This window comes from Saccopteryx bilineata, chromosome X, assembly GCF_036850765.1.
Source record: "Saccopteryx bilineata isolate mSacBil1 chromosome X, mSacBil1_pri_phased_curated, whole genome shotgun sequence".
NCBI lineage: Eukaryota > Metazoa > Chordata > Mammalia > Chiroptera > Emballonuridae > Saccopteryx > Saccopteryx bilineata.
In genome coordinates, this window is record NC_089502.1 from 15,682,141 (window position 1) to 15,698,952 (window position 16,812).

The 16,812-nt window shown below is 46.9% G+C and overlaps 1 protein-coding gene across 2 annotated transcripts in view; it reads right to left on the bottom strand.

Moving 5' to 3' along the window:
• Window positions 1-816: 816 nt before the first annotated feature.
• The window catches only part of XPNPEP2 (X-prolyl aminopeptidase 2), a 31,872-nt gene continuing 15,876 nt past the window's right edge, over window positions 817-16,812 (bottom strand). For both annotated transcript variants that reach the window (XM_066249325.1, XM_066249324.1), the window contains 10 exons: window positions 16,218-16,327; window positions 15,420-15,497; window positions 13,720-13,791; window positions 11,336-11,396; window positions 9,922-9,991; window positions 9,305-9,409; window positions 8,810-8,869; window positions 7,921-7,997; window positions 4,753-4,842; window positions 817-4,076 (listed from right to left, as the gene is read on the bottom strand). In XM_066249325.1, the coding sequence (XP_066105422.1) occupies window positions 3,882-4,076; window positions 4,753-4,842; window positions 7,921-7,997; window positions 8,810-8,869; window positions 9,305-9,409; window positions 9,922-9,991; window positions 11,336-11,396; window positions 13,720-13,791; window positions 15,420-15,497; window positions 16,218-16,327 (918 nt within the window). In that variant the 3' untranslated portion in view covers window positions 817-3,881. The remainder of the gene's footprint in view (window positions 4,077-4,752; window positions 4,843-7,920; window positions 7,998-8,809; window positions 8,870-9,304; window positions 9,410-9,921; window positions 9,992-11,335; window positions 11,397-13,719; window positions 13,792-15,419; window positions 15,498-16,217; window positions 16,328-16,812) is intronic.

Consider the following 16,812-nt stretch of genomic DNA (forward strand, 5'->3'; position numbering starts at 1 on the left):
GCCCCGGAGGGGCAGAGCATCGCCCCCTGGTGGGCAGAGCTTCGCCCCTGGTGGGCGTGCCGGGTGGATCCCTGTCGGGCGCATATGCGGGAGCCTGTCTGACTGTCTCTCCCCGTTTCCAGGTTCAAAAAAAAAAAAAAAAAGAAATGTGTCTCAGTGCCATCATAACCACTGTTGTCACAGTCATGTGACCTCACACAGATCTCCTCTGCTCCCAGTTTGCTCATCAGAGGCAGTAAGGGAGTGACAGGAGCACCCACTGAAGGCGAGGAAGGAGCCAGGATAGAGCTGAATCAGGACACTGGGAATTTAGTCTGAGCTTTGGACTTAATGAGCAATGTGACCTTGGGCAAGTGCCTTCCTATTTCTGATCTGCTGTTCACATTTCCCCATCTGTACAATGAAGGGATTGACCTCAGATTTTGTTTGTTTGGCCACAGAGCTGCTAGTCAGGACTGGCTATGGAGTTTGTGGGGCTGGTACAAAATGAAAATGCAGGGGCCCTTGTTAAAAAATTATTAAAACTTTCAAGATGGTGACAGCAGAGCATGAAATCAATAGTGGGCCCTTCTAAGCAGAGCATTAAATAAAGTGCAGGGACTTGTGCTTCTGCTTACTGTACTATTGCATAGGCTGATGACCCATGATGCTGGCCCAGCAGCTACTTCCATACAATTTTCTAAAAGCCCATACAGGCTGATTGTGGCTGGAGCTTTTTCTGTGGCAGCCTTTGTGACATTTCTGATGAACCTTGGGTTCTAGGGAGCAGAGATAGAAAAACAAAAATCAGACACTTGCTCAAAAGCCTGTCTAGTTTTAATGATTTATTTATAAAATTTGGGTCCCAAACTTTTTCCTTACCTACCTCCAAAGGTAAGGCAAGAGTTGAAATCATGCTGGATACCAATAGCATTATTATCTATTGTCTATGTGCCTTCCTGGCTTATAGGGTCCTGTCACATCTAGATTTTATGAGCCTTTCACTGTAACCTCATGAGGCAGGAGGTGCAGGTCAATTTATGAGGGATTAATAAAAACCAGAGACTTGAAGAGACTCGTCCAAGGTCACATAGCCAGTATAGCTGGGACTAGAACCACAGAATCTTAACTCCTAAGAAATGGAGCTTTTCTACATGGCCTGCTCCACAGTGACAATCAGGGAGCAAGGAGGGGTTTGGTCAACCTCATCCTTCAGCATAAAGACAAAGGACCAAAGCCCAAAGGGGCACTTATTTATCTTCAGTTCATAGGGATGGACGTCTCAAGAGTCCCTGCATATGTTAGCTCTGCTAACACATGTTAGTTGTGTGTACCCTGAATGTTTCCCTGCCTGATCCAGAGTGTAACCTTTCCAGCAGGATGGTCTGTGTGCCTGGAAGGGACACTGGAAGAGAGGATCCAGGGTGGCAGCAGCCCCCTCTGCAGCATGCTTCTGGGGTGGAGGTTCTCAGTCCCAAGGTGGTAGATTGGAAGTGGCAGTTAAGTTACAGGGAGGAGATGAGGAGGAACCTGGGTCTTGCACTGAAGTGTGTGGGGGGGAAGACTAGCGTGTGAACCACCTTGGGCTGAAATGCCCATGAGTGGGTCTTGGTCACCCCTGCTGCCCACAGTCTGCTAGAATCACAGAAGCAAATGTCAGGGCCCAAAGGTAAAGGCCTGGGCAGGCAGGTGCTGGGGAAGCAGGCTAGTGTGGAGAACACCAGCTGGGTCTGAGTCCCAGCTCACCAGCTGTGTGATCTTGGTTGAGCCTCAGTTTTCTCATCTGTAAAATGCTGTGAGCCACACTCCTTGCCCTTTTCTGAGAGGGAGTTCTAGAGTCATCTAACTGGTTTGAATCCTGCTTTTTTTTTTCATTTCCTTGATGAGTGACCTTGAGCAAGTTGGTTAATCTCTGTGAGCCTCTCTTGTAAAATGGGAACAATAAAAGAACCTAATCATAGGCCATGACAATTAAGTGAGAAAATGCAATAGTGTACACTTAAACACTTATTAAAAAGGTAGGTCTTGCATTTAGTGTTCTTACCTCAATAAAATAAAAAAAAAATTCTAAAAGAATGCATATAAGGCACAGCCCCAGGTACATACTAACCCTCAGTAGGTGGTAGCACTGATGATGATGGCGGCAGCGGTGGTACGTTTAATTTTATTATTAGTAGCTGTTTTTGTGGGGTGAGTATGTGAGGGAGCAAATGACTCAGCGAGCAGAGGCCCACTGTTGGGTGCTAGAGGCTCTCAGTGAGGATGGCTCAGAGCTGGGCCCTTTGGATGTAAGTGTCACTGGTGATAACTGTCATAGGCAAACTAGGCCTGGTGGTTCCACCCTGGGGGATTCCTCGGCCTGGTGCTCTTGCCTAGCACTCTGCCTCAGGGATTTGGTTCTATCGTCCCCCTGGTTATGCTCCTTTGAGGAAAGTTCATGGCCCCAACTTTTCAGGACCACATTTGACAAGACCCCTAGTGTGAGGCTCCCCTCTGTTTCTCCAAAAGGCTCTGAGACCTTGAGCACAGGAGGTGGTTGGTTGGGCATGGCATGTATATGAATACAGGAACACTGTGAGCATGCTCACAGGCACATTCTCAAGCACATGTGCTCCCCAACTGAGCTTTGGGAGCCTCACATCCCCTCCCCCTCCTCACCCCCACCTCTTCCTTCTCCACCACAAAAGCCACAGGTAACAGCAGTCTCCAGCAACATAGCAGACACAATGCAAAACTCAAAGGCAAGCTTTGTTGCCAGGTTGTTTTAAGTATATAGCAGGATGTGAGCCCAGGTGGCTAACGGCTAGGCTGGTCAGAGAACCCACCCCCACCCCTGCTACCAACAGTGGGCTCAGAGAGCCAGGACGGGGTTCAGAGGTAGGCAAAGGAATTCTCCATGGTGCCATAGACCAAAAGAGCTGGACTGCTGGTCTATTCTGGTCCCACCATGTCCAAACCAAACACTATGTGTCCTTGGGCAGGCCCTACTCTGTCTGGAACTCAGTTTTCCTATCTGTAAAATGGGGAAACCAGACTGGACACATCGGTTAATGGTCATCCAAGGATGCTTAAAGATTTAACAACATTGTCATGTGGCTGCACTTTGCAAGTTTTGAAAGGTTCCCACATGATGGGAAATCTGAGATTCGGCCTTACTGTTTAGGTGATTCCCAACTTCAGGTAGGGCCATATTCCAGAGGTCTTTCCACATTCCCTCCTACCCCATAGCAAAATTCCTATGGCCTAACTCCCTATCCTGTCACTTGGTGTGATGCACTCACATGGTAAGTGGAGGGCTGATGTCCCTTCCCTTGTTGGCCTTCCTGACACTGGGGATTCAGTTTGTCTCCAGAGGACTCAACCACCCCCTCGTCCTCCCCTACAGGCACAGCAAAAAGCCTGGAAGCAGCTCTTGTTCCCTCAGCCTAGGGGCAGCAGCCAGGAGGTCATTGTAAGTCCAGGGACAGGTGGGGGTGGCCAGAGGCAGCCTAAGGGTGTGGGAAGACCAAGGAATTAGGAGCCAGTGTGAGGGAACAGCTCTGGTGGTTTTAAGATTGGGTTCTCTAGGACCATGGGGTCCCTGGCGGGCAAGACACTGTCCTATATTAGTCTTCAAGGGCTAGAGCAACAGGCTCTGGCAGGTTATAGGTTAGGCTTACTGGGCTCACTGGAAGAAAAGAACTAGCTGGCTTTCTTATTTTGGGGGTTGGGAGCCAAGGATGAAGTGTACAAGCCTGGAAGGGATCTGCCTGGGGCCAAGAAGCCCTGAGTCCCTGGGGCTTGGTCCTGGGGAAGGATGCTGAAGGCAGAGGTTTCAGGCAATGGGCCAGCAGGAGCTCAGGAAACGGGTGGTGCGGGGCGAAGGGAGCTGAGAAGAAGGTTAGCAGGGGAGTCTTGGGCCTCTAGACATTCCAGTCAAGGATGGTAAGAGTGGAAATCACGAACAGAGAGGTCAAGAAGGTGGTGCGTGAAGCCCTTGCAGACAGGGGCTCTGTGTGCTTCTGCAGCCACTCAAATTCCTCCGTCAGCTGGCGCCTCTGCAGCTCGGGGCCCACCTTCTCCCGGATGGTCTGGTAGTAGCGGTTCAGGTACTGGAGCTGCAAAGGGTAGGAGGGATGAGCTTTCCCCCAGAGTGAGCTTCTAAGAGGTGAATTCTTGGAGCCATCCATGCTCATGCTATGGGAGCCCGGCTGCCCACTTTGGCTCAGTTACCCCACAGATCCCCATAGGAGATTTATGTACTTAGCACTCCACCTTTGGTGCTTCCCCCCTGATTCCCAGCCATCACCAGGCCACAGGCATTCTCCAGGGCTTCTGGAAGGCAGTTGGACACAGTGGCTGTTTAGTGTCATAGTGACTTGCATGGAGTGTGGGGGTGGAGATGTTAGTTTCAGGCCCAAAAATAAGAGTAATTAGGGCGGGCATGATCCCATTTTACAGAAGAGGCCTGTGGCTCAGAAAGAGGAGGGTAATATCAGTTATAGGACTTGAGATGAGAGAGTCCAGAAACCCAGTGTCAGAGTTTCCAAGAGTTAGTACCTGGGGTTTGGCAGGCTGATCTGATCAAGTATTAGAACCTTTGGAGTCTCTGGTGAGTAACAAAGAATACCCTTACAGTGTGTGCCTACAGGTGCCACCAGTGTGGACCCTGACACCGGAGAAGGAAGGTAGAGGGTCTTGGGGGAGGGGGAGTAGAGGCGAGAGAGGTCCAGGGTGGAGAAGGCAGGCAGTGGTTCAGGGGCTGAAGGGTAGACAGTGTTGAGGGGCACTCACCTGCTCAGGGGACAGCAGGTTCACATCAATGAGGTTCCGGTCATATGGCACCAAAGACACCACTTCAAAGGTCAGGTAGGTCCCTGGATACTGTGAGGCCACAGAGAAGGTGGGAAAGCAGGAAGTGAGTGTGGGGGGGAGGAGCTAAGCTGAAGGAAGTACTGAAATACTTCACTCAGAAACCACAGACATAAAGAACTGACCCTTATCAAACCCAAGACTCAGGGGAAGCCTGAGCCTCCCACACTGCCCTTGGCTACTCCCTTCTGTACCAGTTAGCACCCTGCCTTTGCTACTTCCCTCCTGATTCTTAAATTTAGACTGAGATCTGTATTTCTCAAAGTGTATGCATCCACACAGCAGCTAGGGAGCTTGTTTAATGTATAGATTCTGAGACCCACCTCCCCAGACTACTAGAATTAGAAACTCCAAAGCAGGGCTGGGAATCTGCAATTAAATAATTTAAAGGTAAATATTAGATTTTTATATCTACCTATCTAATCTCCACCTGTCTCTATATCTATCTATCTATCTATCTATCTATCTATCTATCATCTTTCTATCTACATATTTATTGATGGATTTATCTATAGAAGTAAGCATAAAGAAGAAAAAATAGCCCATAATTCCCATTTCTCAGAGAGCTCTTGCATGTATATGCTTAGAAAATTCAAACTACAAAAAGATACCCAATTAAATTTGAAAGTCTCCTCCCTGCTTGCTTTCCTTCCTGAAAATATTTTAGGCACATACAGAATATATGTGTATATTTTTAAAAAATTAATGCAAAACGGACCCTATCATATACTACTCTGCACATTCCCTTCCCCATCCCACCTCAATAGTAAGCCTAGGAAAGCACTCCACATTAGCATAAAGAGATTCAGCCTGTTCTTTTAAAGGACTATTTAAGGGTTCAAAGTATGTGTATCATGATTTATTTAATCAAGATAGATGTTTAGGATGTTTTACTGTTTAAACTATTACTATCAATGCTACAGTCAACATCATTGTATAGAAACATCTTGGTGACCTCTTGTGACTATATCCAGAAGGTATATACTGTGTCTGGCTAAGGAATTGTGAGAGAAAAAGTACAGACATTTTGAATAGGAATTTTGATATTGTCAAACTGTCCTCCAGAAAGATTGTACCCCCAGCAGTGTATGGGAGTGCCTGTTTCTCACAAACTCACCAGCACTGGGTATAAGCAAAGTCTTATTTTTTGCCAATCAGAGAGGTGAAACATGGTATTCTAAGGTTTTGATTTGTATTTTGTTTTTACAGGGACAGAGAGAGAGTCAGAGAGAGGGATAGACAGGGACAGACAGACAGGAAAGAAGAGAGATGAGAATCATCAATCATCAGTTTTTTGCTGTGACACCTTAGTTGTTCGTTGATTGCTTTCTCATATGTGCCTTGACCGCGGGCCTTCATCAGACCGAGTAACCCCTTGCTCGAGCCAGCAACCTTGGGTCCTAGCTGGTGGGCTTTGCTCAAATCAGGTGAGCACGCACTCAAGCTGGCGACCTCGGGGTCTCGAACCTGGGTCCTCCACGTCCCAGTCCGACGCTTGATCCACTGCGTCACCGCCCGGTCAGGCTTGATTTGTATTTTTTAAAGAATTAAGTTGAGCATCTTTTCACATTTATGGATCATATGTGTTGATCTTTGTGTCCCTTGCCTATTTTTTTCTTGTTTTCCCTATTTTTGTCTTATTGATTTGTAAAAGCTCATGGTAAAAGGACATTCACCCTTTCTCTGACATATGTGCTTTGTTTGTGATACAACTTTTGATTACTGTATTGTTTCTATATAGACTTTGTAAAACTTAATTTAGTCAGAATTATCAATCTTTTACTTCATGGCTTCTGGGTCTTGCATAGAAAGATCCTATTCCACATTAGGATTAAAAATGAATTCATATAGGTTTTCTTCTAGATCTTTTATGGTTTCACATTTAAACCTTGATCCATTTGGAATTTTATTTTGGTGTAATTGTGAGGCTCTTCAGTTTAATCCCTACCCCCAAATGATTAGCCGTTTGTTCTCCCTTTCATTGACTAAACAATCTCTATCTCTCCTTAACTGTTTTTTTTAAATAAAGTGTTACCTTGCTGATTTTTAAATTTTATTTATTTATTTATTTATTTATTCATTCATTCATTCATTCATTTTAGAGAGGAGAGAAAGAAAGAGAGAGAAAGAAATGAGGAGCAGGAAGTGTCAACTCCCACATGTGCCTTTACCAGACAAGTGCAGGGTTTTGAACCAGCGACTTCAGTGTTCCCAGGTTGACACTTTATCCACTGTGCCATCACAGGTCAGGTCCTCCCTTACTGTTTTGAAATGCCATATTTATTGTAACTAAAGTCCCACTTCATTTATGGATAGTAGAGGGTCTATTTCTGGGCTGCTTTTTGTGCTCCATTGTTACAACTGTCGCTCCCATGCCCAGTGTCACACTGTTTTAATTATGGTAGCTTCAGAGTATGTGCTAATATCTGAAAAGGTTAGTTTCCCTTATTTCTCTTTTTTCTTTTTAGAATTTTCCTATATACATAGCTATTTTTTGTTTATTTTTGCAAAAAAATCCTTTACTATCTACCATCATTTTGTGAAGTTACAAACTCATACAGTTAGTACTGCTGAAATTGAGGTTGGCTTGAATTTATAGGTTAATTTAGGGAGAAATAATATCATCAAAATGTCAAGGTTTCTTTACAGAAAGCACCATTTAATAAAATATTTTCATGTCCCTGAGTAGAGACTTTTTCCATGGAAGTTTTTGTTTCTGTTTTTTAATTTGCCTTGTTGGTTGCTATTATATGGAATCGTTACTTTTAACAGTGTCTCCTGGTGATTATCATGTGCACTGAAAACCAATGATTTAGGGCAGGAATACTGATTCATTTGGTCTGGAGTGGGACCTGGACATTGGCATTAAAAAGAAAAAACTCTAGATGATTCTTATATTCTAATGTGCAAAAAGATTTGAGAAATTCTGAGTTATAACATTTTTCCAGAGCTAAGGAAGAGTCTAAATAAATTCATGTTCATACATTTAGATGCTCTTCTCCTTTGACCTTCTGTCCACCTGCCCCCACACACAGCCAGAAGTCACTGCCATGCTGTCTAAACCTCCAGCTCATTGCAGTGTCACTTTACCTTGGTCTTTGCTTCTACCACAAGGGCCACATCTTCAAGACGGATCCCAAATTCATCATCCTTATAGTAACCAGGTTCTGGGAGACACAGAGATGCTGGTGGCATTAAACAGGTGGGAGGACCCAAGCCCAGGCTTCCTGTACCAATTAAGGAGCGGCTACAGGGTACCACTGTCTGGCTGCTCTCGGCAGCTGCCTGGGGCAGACTCACCCCTTGTTAGATGTTCATTGGTTACCCAGAGGCAACCTGCTGGGCCTCAGCTCTCTCAGCCTCTTTTGCAGCCCATGGGGAAGACTTCAGGGCCCACTTGGGTCCTGGAGGTACTCCCATCTCCCTGTGTGCCACTGTCCTATTATCCTAAACATTTGATTGGAGAATCTATAGTTTGGATTCCCAAGAGCAAAATGAGGGTATTGGCTGAAGGGGTCCAGAGTTAGAATGGGACAATCCATTTGGGACTGGGGATAGGGAGGAGAGGGAGGGCAGCAGTGGAGCTGGGTGTGCATGTGCCTGTCATATTCCTTAGACCAGTGGTCCCTAACCCCCGGGCCATGGACCGGTACTAGTCTGTGGACCATTTGGTACCTGTCCACAGAGAAAAAATAAATAACTTACATTATTTCCGTTTTATTTATATTTAAGTCTGAATGATGTTTTATTTTTTAAAAATGACCAGATTCCCTCTGTTACATCCGTCTAAGATTCACTCTTGACACTTGTCTCAGTCACGTGATACATTTATCCGTCCCACCCTAAAGGCTGGTCCGTGAAAATATTTTCTGACATTAAACTGGTCCATGGCCCAAAAAAAGGTTGGGGCCACTGCACTAGACTGCAGTCCTGGGCTAGTCTTGGGGTGGAGAAAAGTGGAGGAGCCCAAGAGTCATACCAATGGAAGTGAACATGCCCTTGTTCATAGCAAGGCTGCTGGAATGGAATCCCACTGGCCCTGGAAAGGAAGATGTAGGTAAGGTGTCAGCTCTCCTGTACTCACCAGCTTGGAAACTAGCAGCTAAGGGGAGCAGCAGGTGTCTGGGGAGCCCTGCACACTTCTAGCAGCCCCTGTCTGCCATATCATTGTCTACCTGGGGCTGATAGAGACCAGATTGGCTCCAGCTTTTATTTCTGGGGGGTCTATGCCAGTTAGCCACTAGGCTTTGACCTGTTGCTCCTCTCTCTGGGACCCTCCCAGATGCCATGCAGGCAGCAAGAGTGGCTAGCTGCCAGCCTTTCTCACTTATCCCATGGAGAATCACCTCTTACCAGCTGGGTAACCTTGGCTGGTCACTGCATCTCTGAGGGTTTGGTCATTTCCATAACTATGAAAGGATCTACCATCTTCAGAAGAAGAGAGACTCTGAAGGAATGTTCAGTAGATACCTACACTCATGCACACACAGGAAGTTGCCAATGCCATGGCCTGTTCCATGACCATAATTGAGTCCAACATTCCACAAGGCTTTGCGAGCAAAGGCTTCCAACATTAGTCCTGGAAGAAGGATGGCCCCCAGTCAGTCAGCTGGACCCCAGGCTGTTCACCTTGGTCCTGGCTGTCTTGTTTCAATGCCATTTACCAGGATTGCGCCTGTGGAAAAGGGTCACTGAGAAGCAGGTAAGCATGTACTATCTCTAGCATCCCTTACATTGTACCCATTACCTGGACTAATGACTCTACTACAATTTTCCCCATCTCTCAAGATACCTACTTCCTCCAGGAATCCTCCCATGACTCCTAGTCCACACTAACCTCTCCAACCTGAGCCACCCATAGATTAGTAGGCAGGAGGCTTGAGTTCAAGGCCTGGTTCTCCTACTGACTTTCTGTGTAACCTTGGGAAAATAACTTTCTCTTTCTGGGCTGGGTTTTCTTATCTAAACAAGGTATGGGACAATAATATAACCCCTGCCCAACCAGCTCCCCCACGCCAGGGTAGTGGTTGGTCTGGGTCTAATGAAATCAGTGACTATGACTCTGGGTCCAGTTTGGTCTCCAAAACCTACCTGATGTAGCAGCAGGAAAGATGAGTCTGGACAGATCGATATTTCCTATCAACACACGAGTGTATGCCTCCTGAGGGGGCGGGGGGAGAGGGAGAAGTAATGTGATGCACAACACTGGGGAGCCTGAGAGCTTCCAGCTGTCTGGCCGGTGTATGTGCAGGTGTGTGGGCCTAGGCCTGTTGGGGGGCTTATTGGGAGGTAGGCACATGTTCATGTGTGGTCACCCAGGTTCTAAAAAATAGTCAGAAGAGGCTGAAGGGGACCTGTCCAAAGCTGGGGCTTGGTCCATGTAGTTCTTTTGGGCTGGTCCACAGGACACTTCTATGTGATGGTTAGCTGAGGCAGTGACAGCAGGGACTTGGGAGACAAACTCCCTGGGCTGGAATCCTGAGTTGGCTATTCACAAACCTGAGACCTTAACCGAGCAATTTTAACCTCTCTGCCTCACTTTTCTCATCTATAATGGGACAATCACAGTACCAGCTCATAATTTTGTTGGGAGGAGTAGGGAGACTCATGTATGTAAGGTGCTCCAGAGCAAATGCTCGAATTGAGGTCAGTGCCCACAGTATTACTATTATCATGATCATCCTTTAGTTTTCTTAAGGTTTTAAGTTTCAGTTGGGATCTGATTATCTGGCAGGTTAGCCTTATTTGGTCAGAGCTGTTACCTTGTGGAAAAAGAAAAGAAAGTGGGCTGATAGCTGCCTCTTCTCCTGGCCACTCCCTGTGTCAGCATGGTGAGTCCCATTCAGGCAAACAGCCTGCGGCAGTGGACTCAAGCTAAACTGTGGGCTCCTTGAGGCCTAACCAGTGTCGGCTTTTTCTCTGTTTCTAGCACAGTGCCTGAGCCACAGCCTGCTCGATGAATGCATGAGTGCAACTCCCTGCTCCCCACCTTCCCCAGAGGCCCCATAGTGGACATAGATACGGTCCCAGCCTCTGCACCAGGCAAACCAGCCTTCACTGCTTCCTAAAAAGCTCCAGCACCTTTCCACCTCTGAGACTTTGCTTCTGTCATTTTTCCTCCTGGAATACCTTTTTTTCTTCCTTTCTGCTGAGCACGGGGGTAAGCACACAAATAGCACCAAATAAATATTTGTTCATTGATTTACAGAAATGGAATGAGGATAAGCTTGGGCACATTGAAACAAATGCCATTCCCATCACGGTCATTACTAATATCAGTGAGAACTCACAGGTTGCTACACAGACTGTGAAGTTCTGTTGGTAGCCTGTAACATGTCTGGGGAAGTACCGGCAAACACTATGTTTTGTGGTAGTAACTTGCTATACGAATATGGACAAACTACTTCATCTCTCTGGGCCTCAGTTTTAGATTCTATAAAATGAAAGAGCTCTTGTGTGTCCCTTGAATGAGGGTGAGTAGAAGAAATCTAGGTCCAATGCTTACCTTTTGGAAAGCAGAAGGAGTACTCCAGTGGACAGTTCTGGTGATGTCTGTGGTTCCGTCCCTGTGTAGAAAGAAAATCAACATGGCCAGCTATGTTGAACAGCTGGGGGTAGGGATCATGGTCATGTGCTTCCTGTATGCTTTCCACTGGGGGTTGAGTGGCAGGGCGGGGACGGGGGTAGGGTGGGAGGTAGAAGGAAGATGGCCGCCGCCATCAAATGCCCATCTTCACCATTTATACATGAAGAGGCTCTGTAAAGCTATCAAGTTAAATTACTATATTGTTGGGCAATTCTGATTTTCCACAAACATAGTCTACCTCCATATCCCTCATTTTGGTTGTGTGTAAACTTCTCTTAGCTTGGATCAGGCTGACTTTAAAAAGCAAAGGTTCTTCTAAACTTTGTGAGAGTAGGAGAGGACTCTCCCATTTTTACAGATGGGAAAACTGAGGTCCACAGAGACCTTAACACTCACACATTCAGATAGTTATTTACCATCTACAGCAGTGGTCCCCAACCCCCGGACCGGTACTGGTCTGTGGGTCATTTGGTACCGGTCCGCAGAGAAAGAATAAATAACATATTATTTCCGTTTTATTTATATTTAAGTCTGAACGATGTTTTATTTTTTAAAAATGATCAGATTCCCTCTGTTACATCCATCTAAGACTCACTCCTGATGCTTGTCTCGTATGTTCGACAATTATATTTAAAAATACCACAGTTTTTACACCGGTTGTATAATTTTATTTTGTGCATTTATCCATCCCACCCTAAAGGACGGTCTGTGAAAATATTTTCTGACATTAAACTTGTCCATGGCCCAAAAAAGATTGGGGACGATTGCTCTATAGAACACATGTCTACAGAAGGAAGATAGAACAGGCCTCATTATCTCCATTTCACAGATGAAGCCATTGAGGTTGGGAAGCCATCTTCCTCTCTGAGCCTCAGTGAAGCCAGACCTGCAGTAAGCACTCACTTTCCACACAGTTGTTCCATTGTAAACATGAATCTGATCCAGGAATTTGTTCACAGTTCCAGTGAACTGAAGCCAGAAGCCAAAAAATCTGACTCCCAACCATGAGCTGCAACTGTCCCTGTCTACCCCCACCCCATGGCCCGTGTGTTCACTCAGGGGAGGAGGGGGAGAGGAGAAGTGGTTTCAGGGCTCTGGGGACTCCTCCTTGGGAGCAGGTCATAGGGTGTGGCAGACTTTTTCAGAGGAGAGAAGAAGTAGGATGACTATTTCCCTGGCTTCATTCTGCTGTGGACCCACCCCAATCCAGCAATGTCCCACAAATCCACTTCCCCTTTGCACAGTGGCTGTCTCCAGTGCACAAAGAGCCGCATCGGCCACTAGGAAAGGCTGCTAGGCTGAGTGCCTGCTATGCTGCCTCCAAGAGCTGTGCTCAAAACATGCCAAGTGACTTTGTCACTAGCACATTCACCATTTCTACAGGATAGAGGATAACAAACTGTTCAAAACTACATCAGTTTCGGCACCTCTCTTTCCTCTATTCCCATAGTCCACTTGCTTCCTGGATGGGAAAGAAAACTCTTCTAGCTCTTTCAGCTCAGCTTTTGTGGGAATGATTGATCACATATTTGGAAGATATGGAGTTAGCCTAGTCTGCCAGGCCATCAAATATGGGTGTTCAGGCTATGCACTGTGTAAGGGTAACACAACTACAGGGATGCCACTCACTTCACGGTTCTGAACGAATTTTAATGAGAACACACAGGTAGACGCACAGATTGTGGCATCCTGGTGCAGGGGGACAGCACCCTCTTGCACAGGAGAGTGCCTTATGCACAGACACATACCTAGGTGATGGGTGTGCCCTGTCTCCATTGTGCTTTGGGTGTCCTCTGAAGTTGCTTCTCTTGCTTGCTTATTGCTTTTGGAGGCCTAATTCAACCTCCACCCCTAACCTACTGGGTCACCTCACCCATGCAGGTGGGAGGGGAGGGGTTAGGAGGGTGCATGGCACTGGCGGTATATAGGCTGTGCCCAGGGTGTGCATGAGCGGGTGAGAGTATGGATGCACTGTTTGTGCAGCCCGGCAGGACTGCTAAGCATGGCTGTTCAGATTGTGTAATAATATGTTGGCTTAAGAACATTTTATTTGAGCAAAGGGAGTCTTTTCTTGATTCTCACTGAGGTGCTGCATAGGCAGCCCCACATTTTGGCTTCTGTGAGTCTCCCACTGTGCAGAGACACCCCCCAAGTGTAAAAATAAGAAGACTCATTTAACGCAGACCTCTCCTATCTCATCTGAAAAGTCTGTGCCCAGGAAGGAAAAGTTTTGGCCAGCTCTTGATTGGCCCAGGGTGTCTGAGCTGCAACAGCCAGGCCAGGGCGTGGTGGAGGCTACATACCAGTATTGTCCCCCAGAATCCACCAGGTACATTTCATCTGAAGACAGCTTACGGTGTAGCTCCTTGGATGGGCTGAGAAGGGAAGAGATGTTGAGTGAAGGAGCAGCCTATCCCTGAATAAAAATAGGGAATCCTCTCTCACTCCTGGGCTTTGGACGTCCAGGCTGACATCTTTAGGGAAGTCATTATTTCCCAGAGGGCTTTGAAAAGGCTTTATTCATTTTAGAGGGAAGAGAGAGGGGAGGGGAGCAAAAAGCATCAACTCCCATATGTGCCTGGACCAGGCAAGTTCAGGGTTTCAAACTGGCGACCTCGGCATTCCAGGTTGAGGCTTTATCCACTGCGCCACCACAGGTCAGCCAAAGGGCTTTGGAAAGTCTTCATCTTCTGCCACTAATGTCCTTAGCATGTATCTGTCTATCTTGCACTTTAGAAGCAAGGTCCTGGTCTCCATGGAGGAGAGAAGAAAAGAGCCCAGAATGTGGGAGCTGGGAGAGCCTTAGAGAGCACCCACTGTGGTAGTCTCCTTTTACATGAGGAGAAACCGATCTGCAGGAGGTCACGGGGTAAAGCTGGGAGGGAGCTGGGCCTGAACTCTTTCTCTAACTTCCTGTGCCTCCTAGAGCAGAGGGCCCTGAAAGGCTAGGGTGCAGAAGGGGGGGTACCAGGACCCAAGGGCGGGGCTGGAGAGCAAGGTTTGGTTGAGCTGCCGAGTTCTTACCTGGAACAAGGCAGGTGAAAGCTTCGGAGATGCTAGGGGAGGGAAATCTGGGGTAGGCCAGGTTGATCCTTGGAGGATGTCTGACCTACGCTTGCTGTGGCCATGTCAGACTGAGGCATTGGGTCAGCTTGACCCTCCAGATGTTATCAGGCAGGACCACAGGTGTTTGTTTTCTGTGGAGCCAAACATTTAGCCAGCCTACATCTTACGTCTACCTTACATGGTTCACACTGACTGAATGGGCCTTTTCTTCCGTGTGCTTGTTAGCTTTAAGAATTAACCAATATAGCTTGACCTGTGGTGGTGCAGTGGATCAAGTGTTGACCTGGAATGCTGAGGTCGCCAGTTTGAAACCCTGGGCTTGCCCGGCCAAGGCATGTGTGAGAGTTATACTTCCTGCTGTTCCCCCTTCTGTCTCTTTCTGTCTCTATCTCTCCTCCTCCTCCCCTCTTAAAAATGAATAAAAAATTAACTCATATAAATAACTCATAAGACAACAAAGAAAAGCATCTAGCAGTAGCCCTGCCTCTCTTCCAGACCCCTTAGCTCTGAACGCTCACAAGATCCCAGCCTCTTGCCTGACCTGTGGTGGTGCAGTGGCCAAGGCATTGACCTGGAACACTGAGGTCGCTGGTTCAGAACCCTGGGCTTGTTCAGTCAAGCAGATGTGGGAGTTGATGCTTCCTGCTCCTCCTCCCTCCCCTCTCTATCTCCTCTCTAAAAATGAATAAATAAAATCTTTAAAACAAAGTCCCAGCCTCTTGGAAGAAAACTGCTCAGGCCTTTTAATTCCAAGGAGAACCTACCCACTGGGATCTACTCTCCACCCCAAGCCCTGATGATGTTAAAGGCCTCAAAGCTTAAATAAGGACTTAGGTCCCAGAACAGCCCCTCCTCCACTTCTACTCCCCTGCACATACACCGGGACCCTCTCCCCCCCCCCCAACAGAGCCCCAGAAAATTCTTTCTCCTGAAGTACCTGTAGTGGGCCAGGGCAGCGTTCAGACCACTGGCAGAGATGGTTTGGAAACTGGGTCCGGAGGAAAACTGCTCTTCTCTGCAAAGAACAAGGCGTGAATGGTCAATGAATGGGCCCAGGATATCTAACAAGGGCAAATGAAGGTCACAGCGCCATCTACCTCAGCCAGACTCTCTTGGCCCCACCTCTTGGTTCTATCTTCCCAGCCCTGACTGATCTGCCACTTATAGAGCACAGGTCAGAAAGGAAAGACTGTAGACAGCAGTTATTGCTCTTTTATCTCCATTTTATAGATGGGAAAACCAAGGCCTGTATGACTTACAGTGTGTTTGTGGTAAAGCAAGAGTGCAGAAGCCCTAGCTTCCTGTATTTAAAACTTTCCCAGCCCTAGAGCAGCATCTTGCACCTCAAACCTACAGTCTGCTTATGGCCTGGGCCAAACACACCCTCAAGAAACCTCCCTCCTCAAGTTGATATTCTCAAGTGGTCCAGGGGCCAATCAATAGGCCTAAACCAGCTTCCCCCAGGGAGAAAGGGCCAGTGCCTGAAACAGACACTAGAGGGAGATGTTTGGTTGTGGCCCTGGAAATTGTCCGAATGTCAGAGGGGCTGGAGAGTGTCATCTAACACCCTCTGCCCAACTCCAGGACCACCCAAGAACCTGTCACTTCTTGTTCCAAAGAGGGCCCGAAATACAAGGAGTGTCTTCCTCTCCCCTAAGTATGGAGACCAAGTCCTCCGCCCTTTGCCCAGCCCCACATTAAAAGATAGGCAAAAAAGATAGCCGTGGTCTTTCACCTTCGGAACTTGTCCAGCAGCTCTGCCCCTGAGAACTCATTCACCGTGCCTTTGGGCACGTTCTTCTCCAGCCAGACCAAGTAGCGGATCACCGGCACAGCATCCCGCACCTGGAGCGGGGCAAGCAGAGAAGCCATCTGAGGAATAGTCTCAGTCAAGGCTCCTGAAAGATGAGATCAGGTGGCTGCTCTGGGAGCTGAACTTTAAGAACACGAGGTTTTTCACTGGTTATTTGATGATATTTGATGCTATTAAGGGATCTTATTAATGTTTATTTATATAATCACAGGGTAGTGATGTTTTGAAGAGTCCTTATCTTTTAGAGATACTTATTGACATGTTGACAGAAGAAAGGATATAATATCTAGGATTTGTTTTAAAGTCACCCAGCAGCAGAGGGTGGGGAGTGGAGGAAATAAATGTAGGCTTGCAGACAAAATGCCATGACTTGATGACGAGTGCATGGAAATCATTATGCTATTTTTTCCACTTTCACATTTGTTTAAGATTTTCAATAAAAAATAGTTTTCTAAAATGAGATGCTTTATCCTTATTTTAACAGGATTGTCAAAAAAAGTGAGCCAGCTATCCTTTT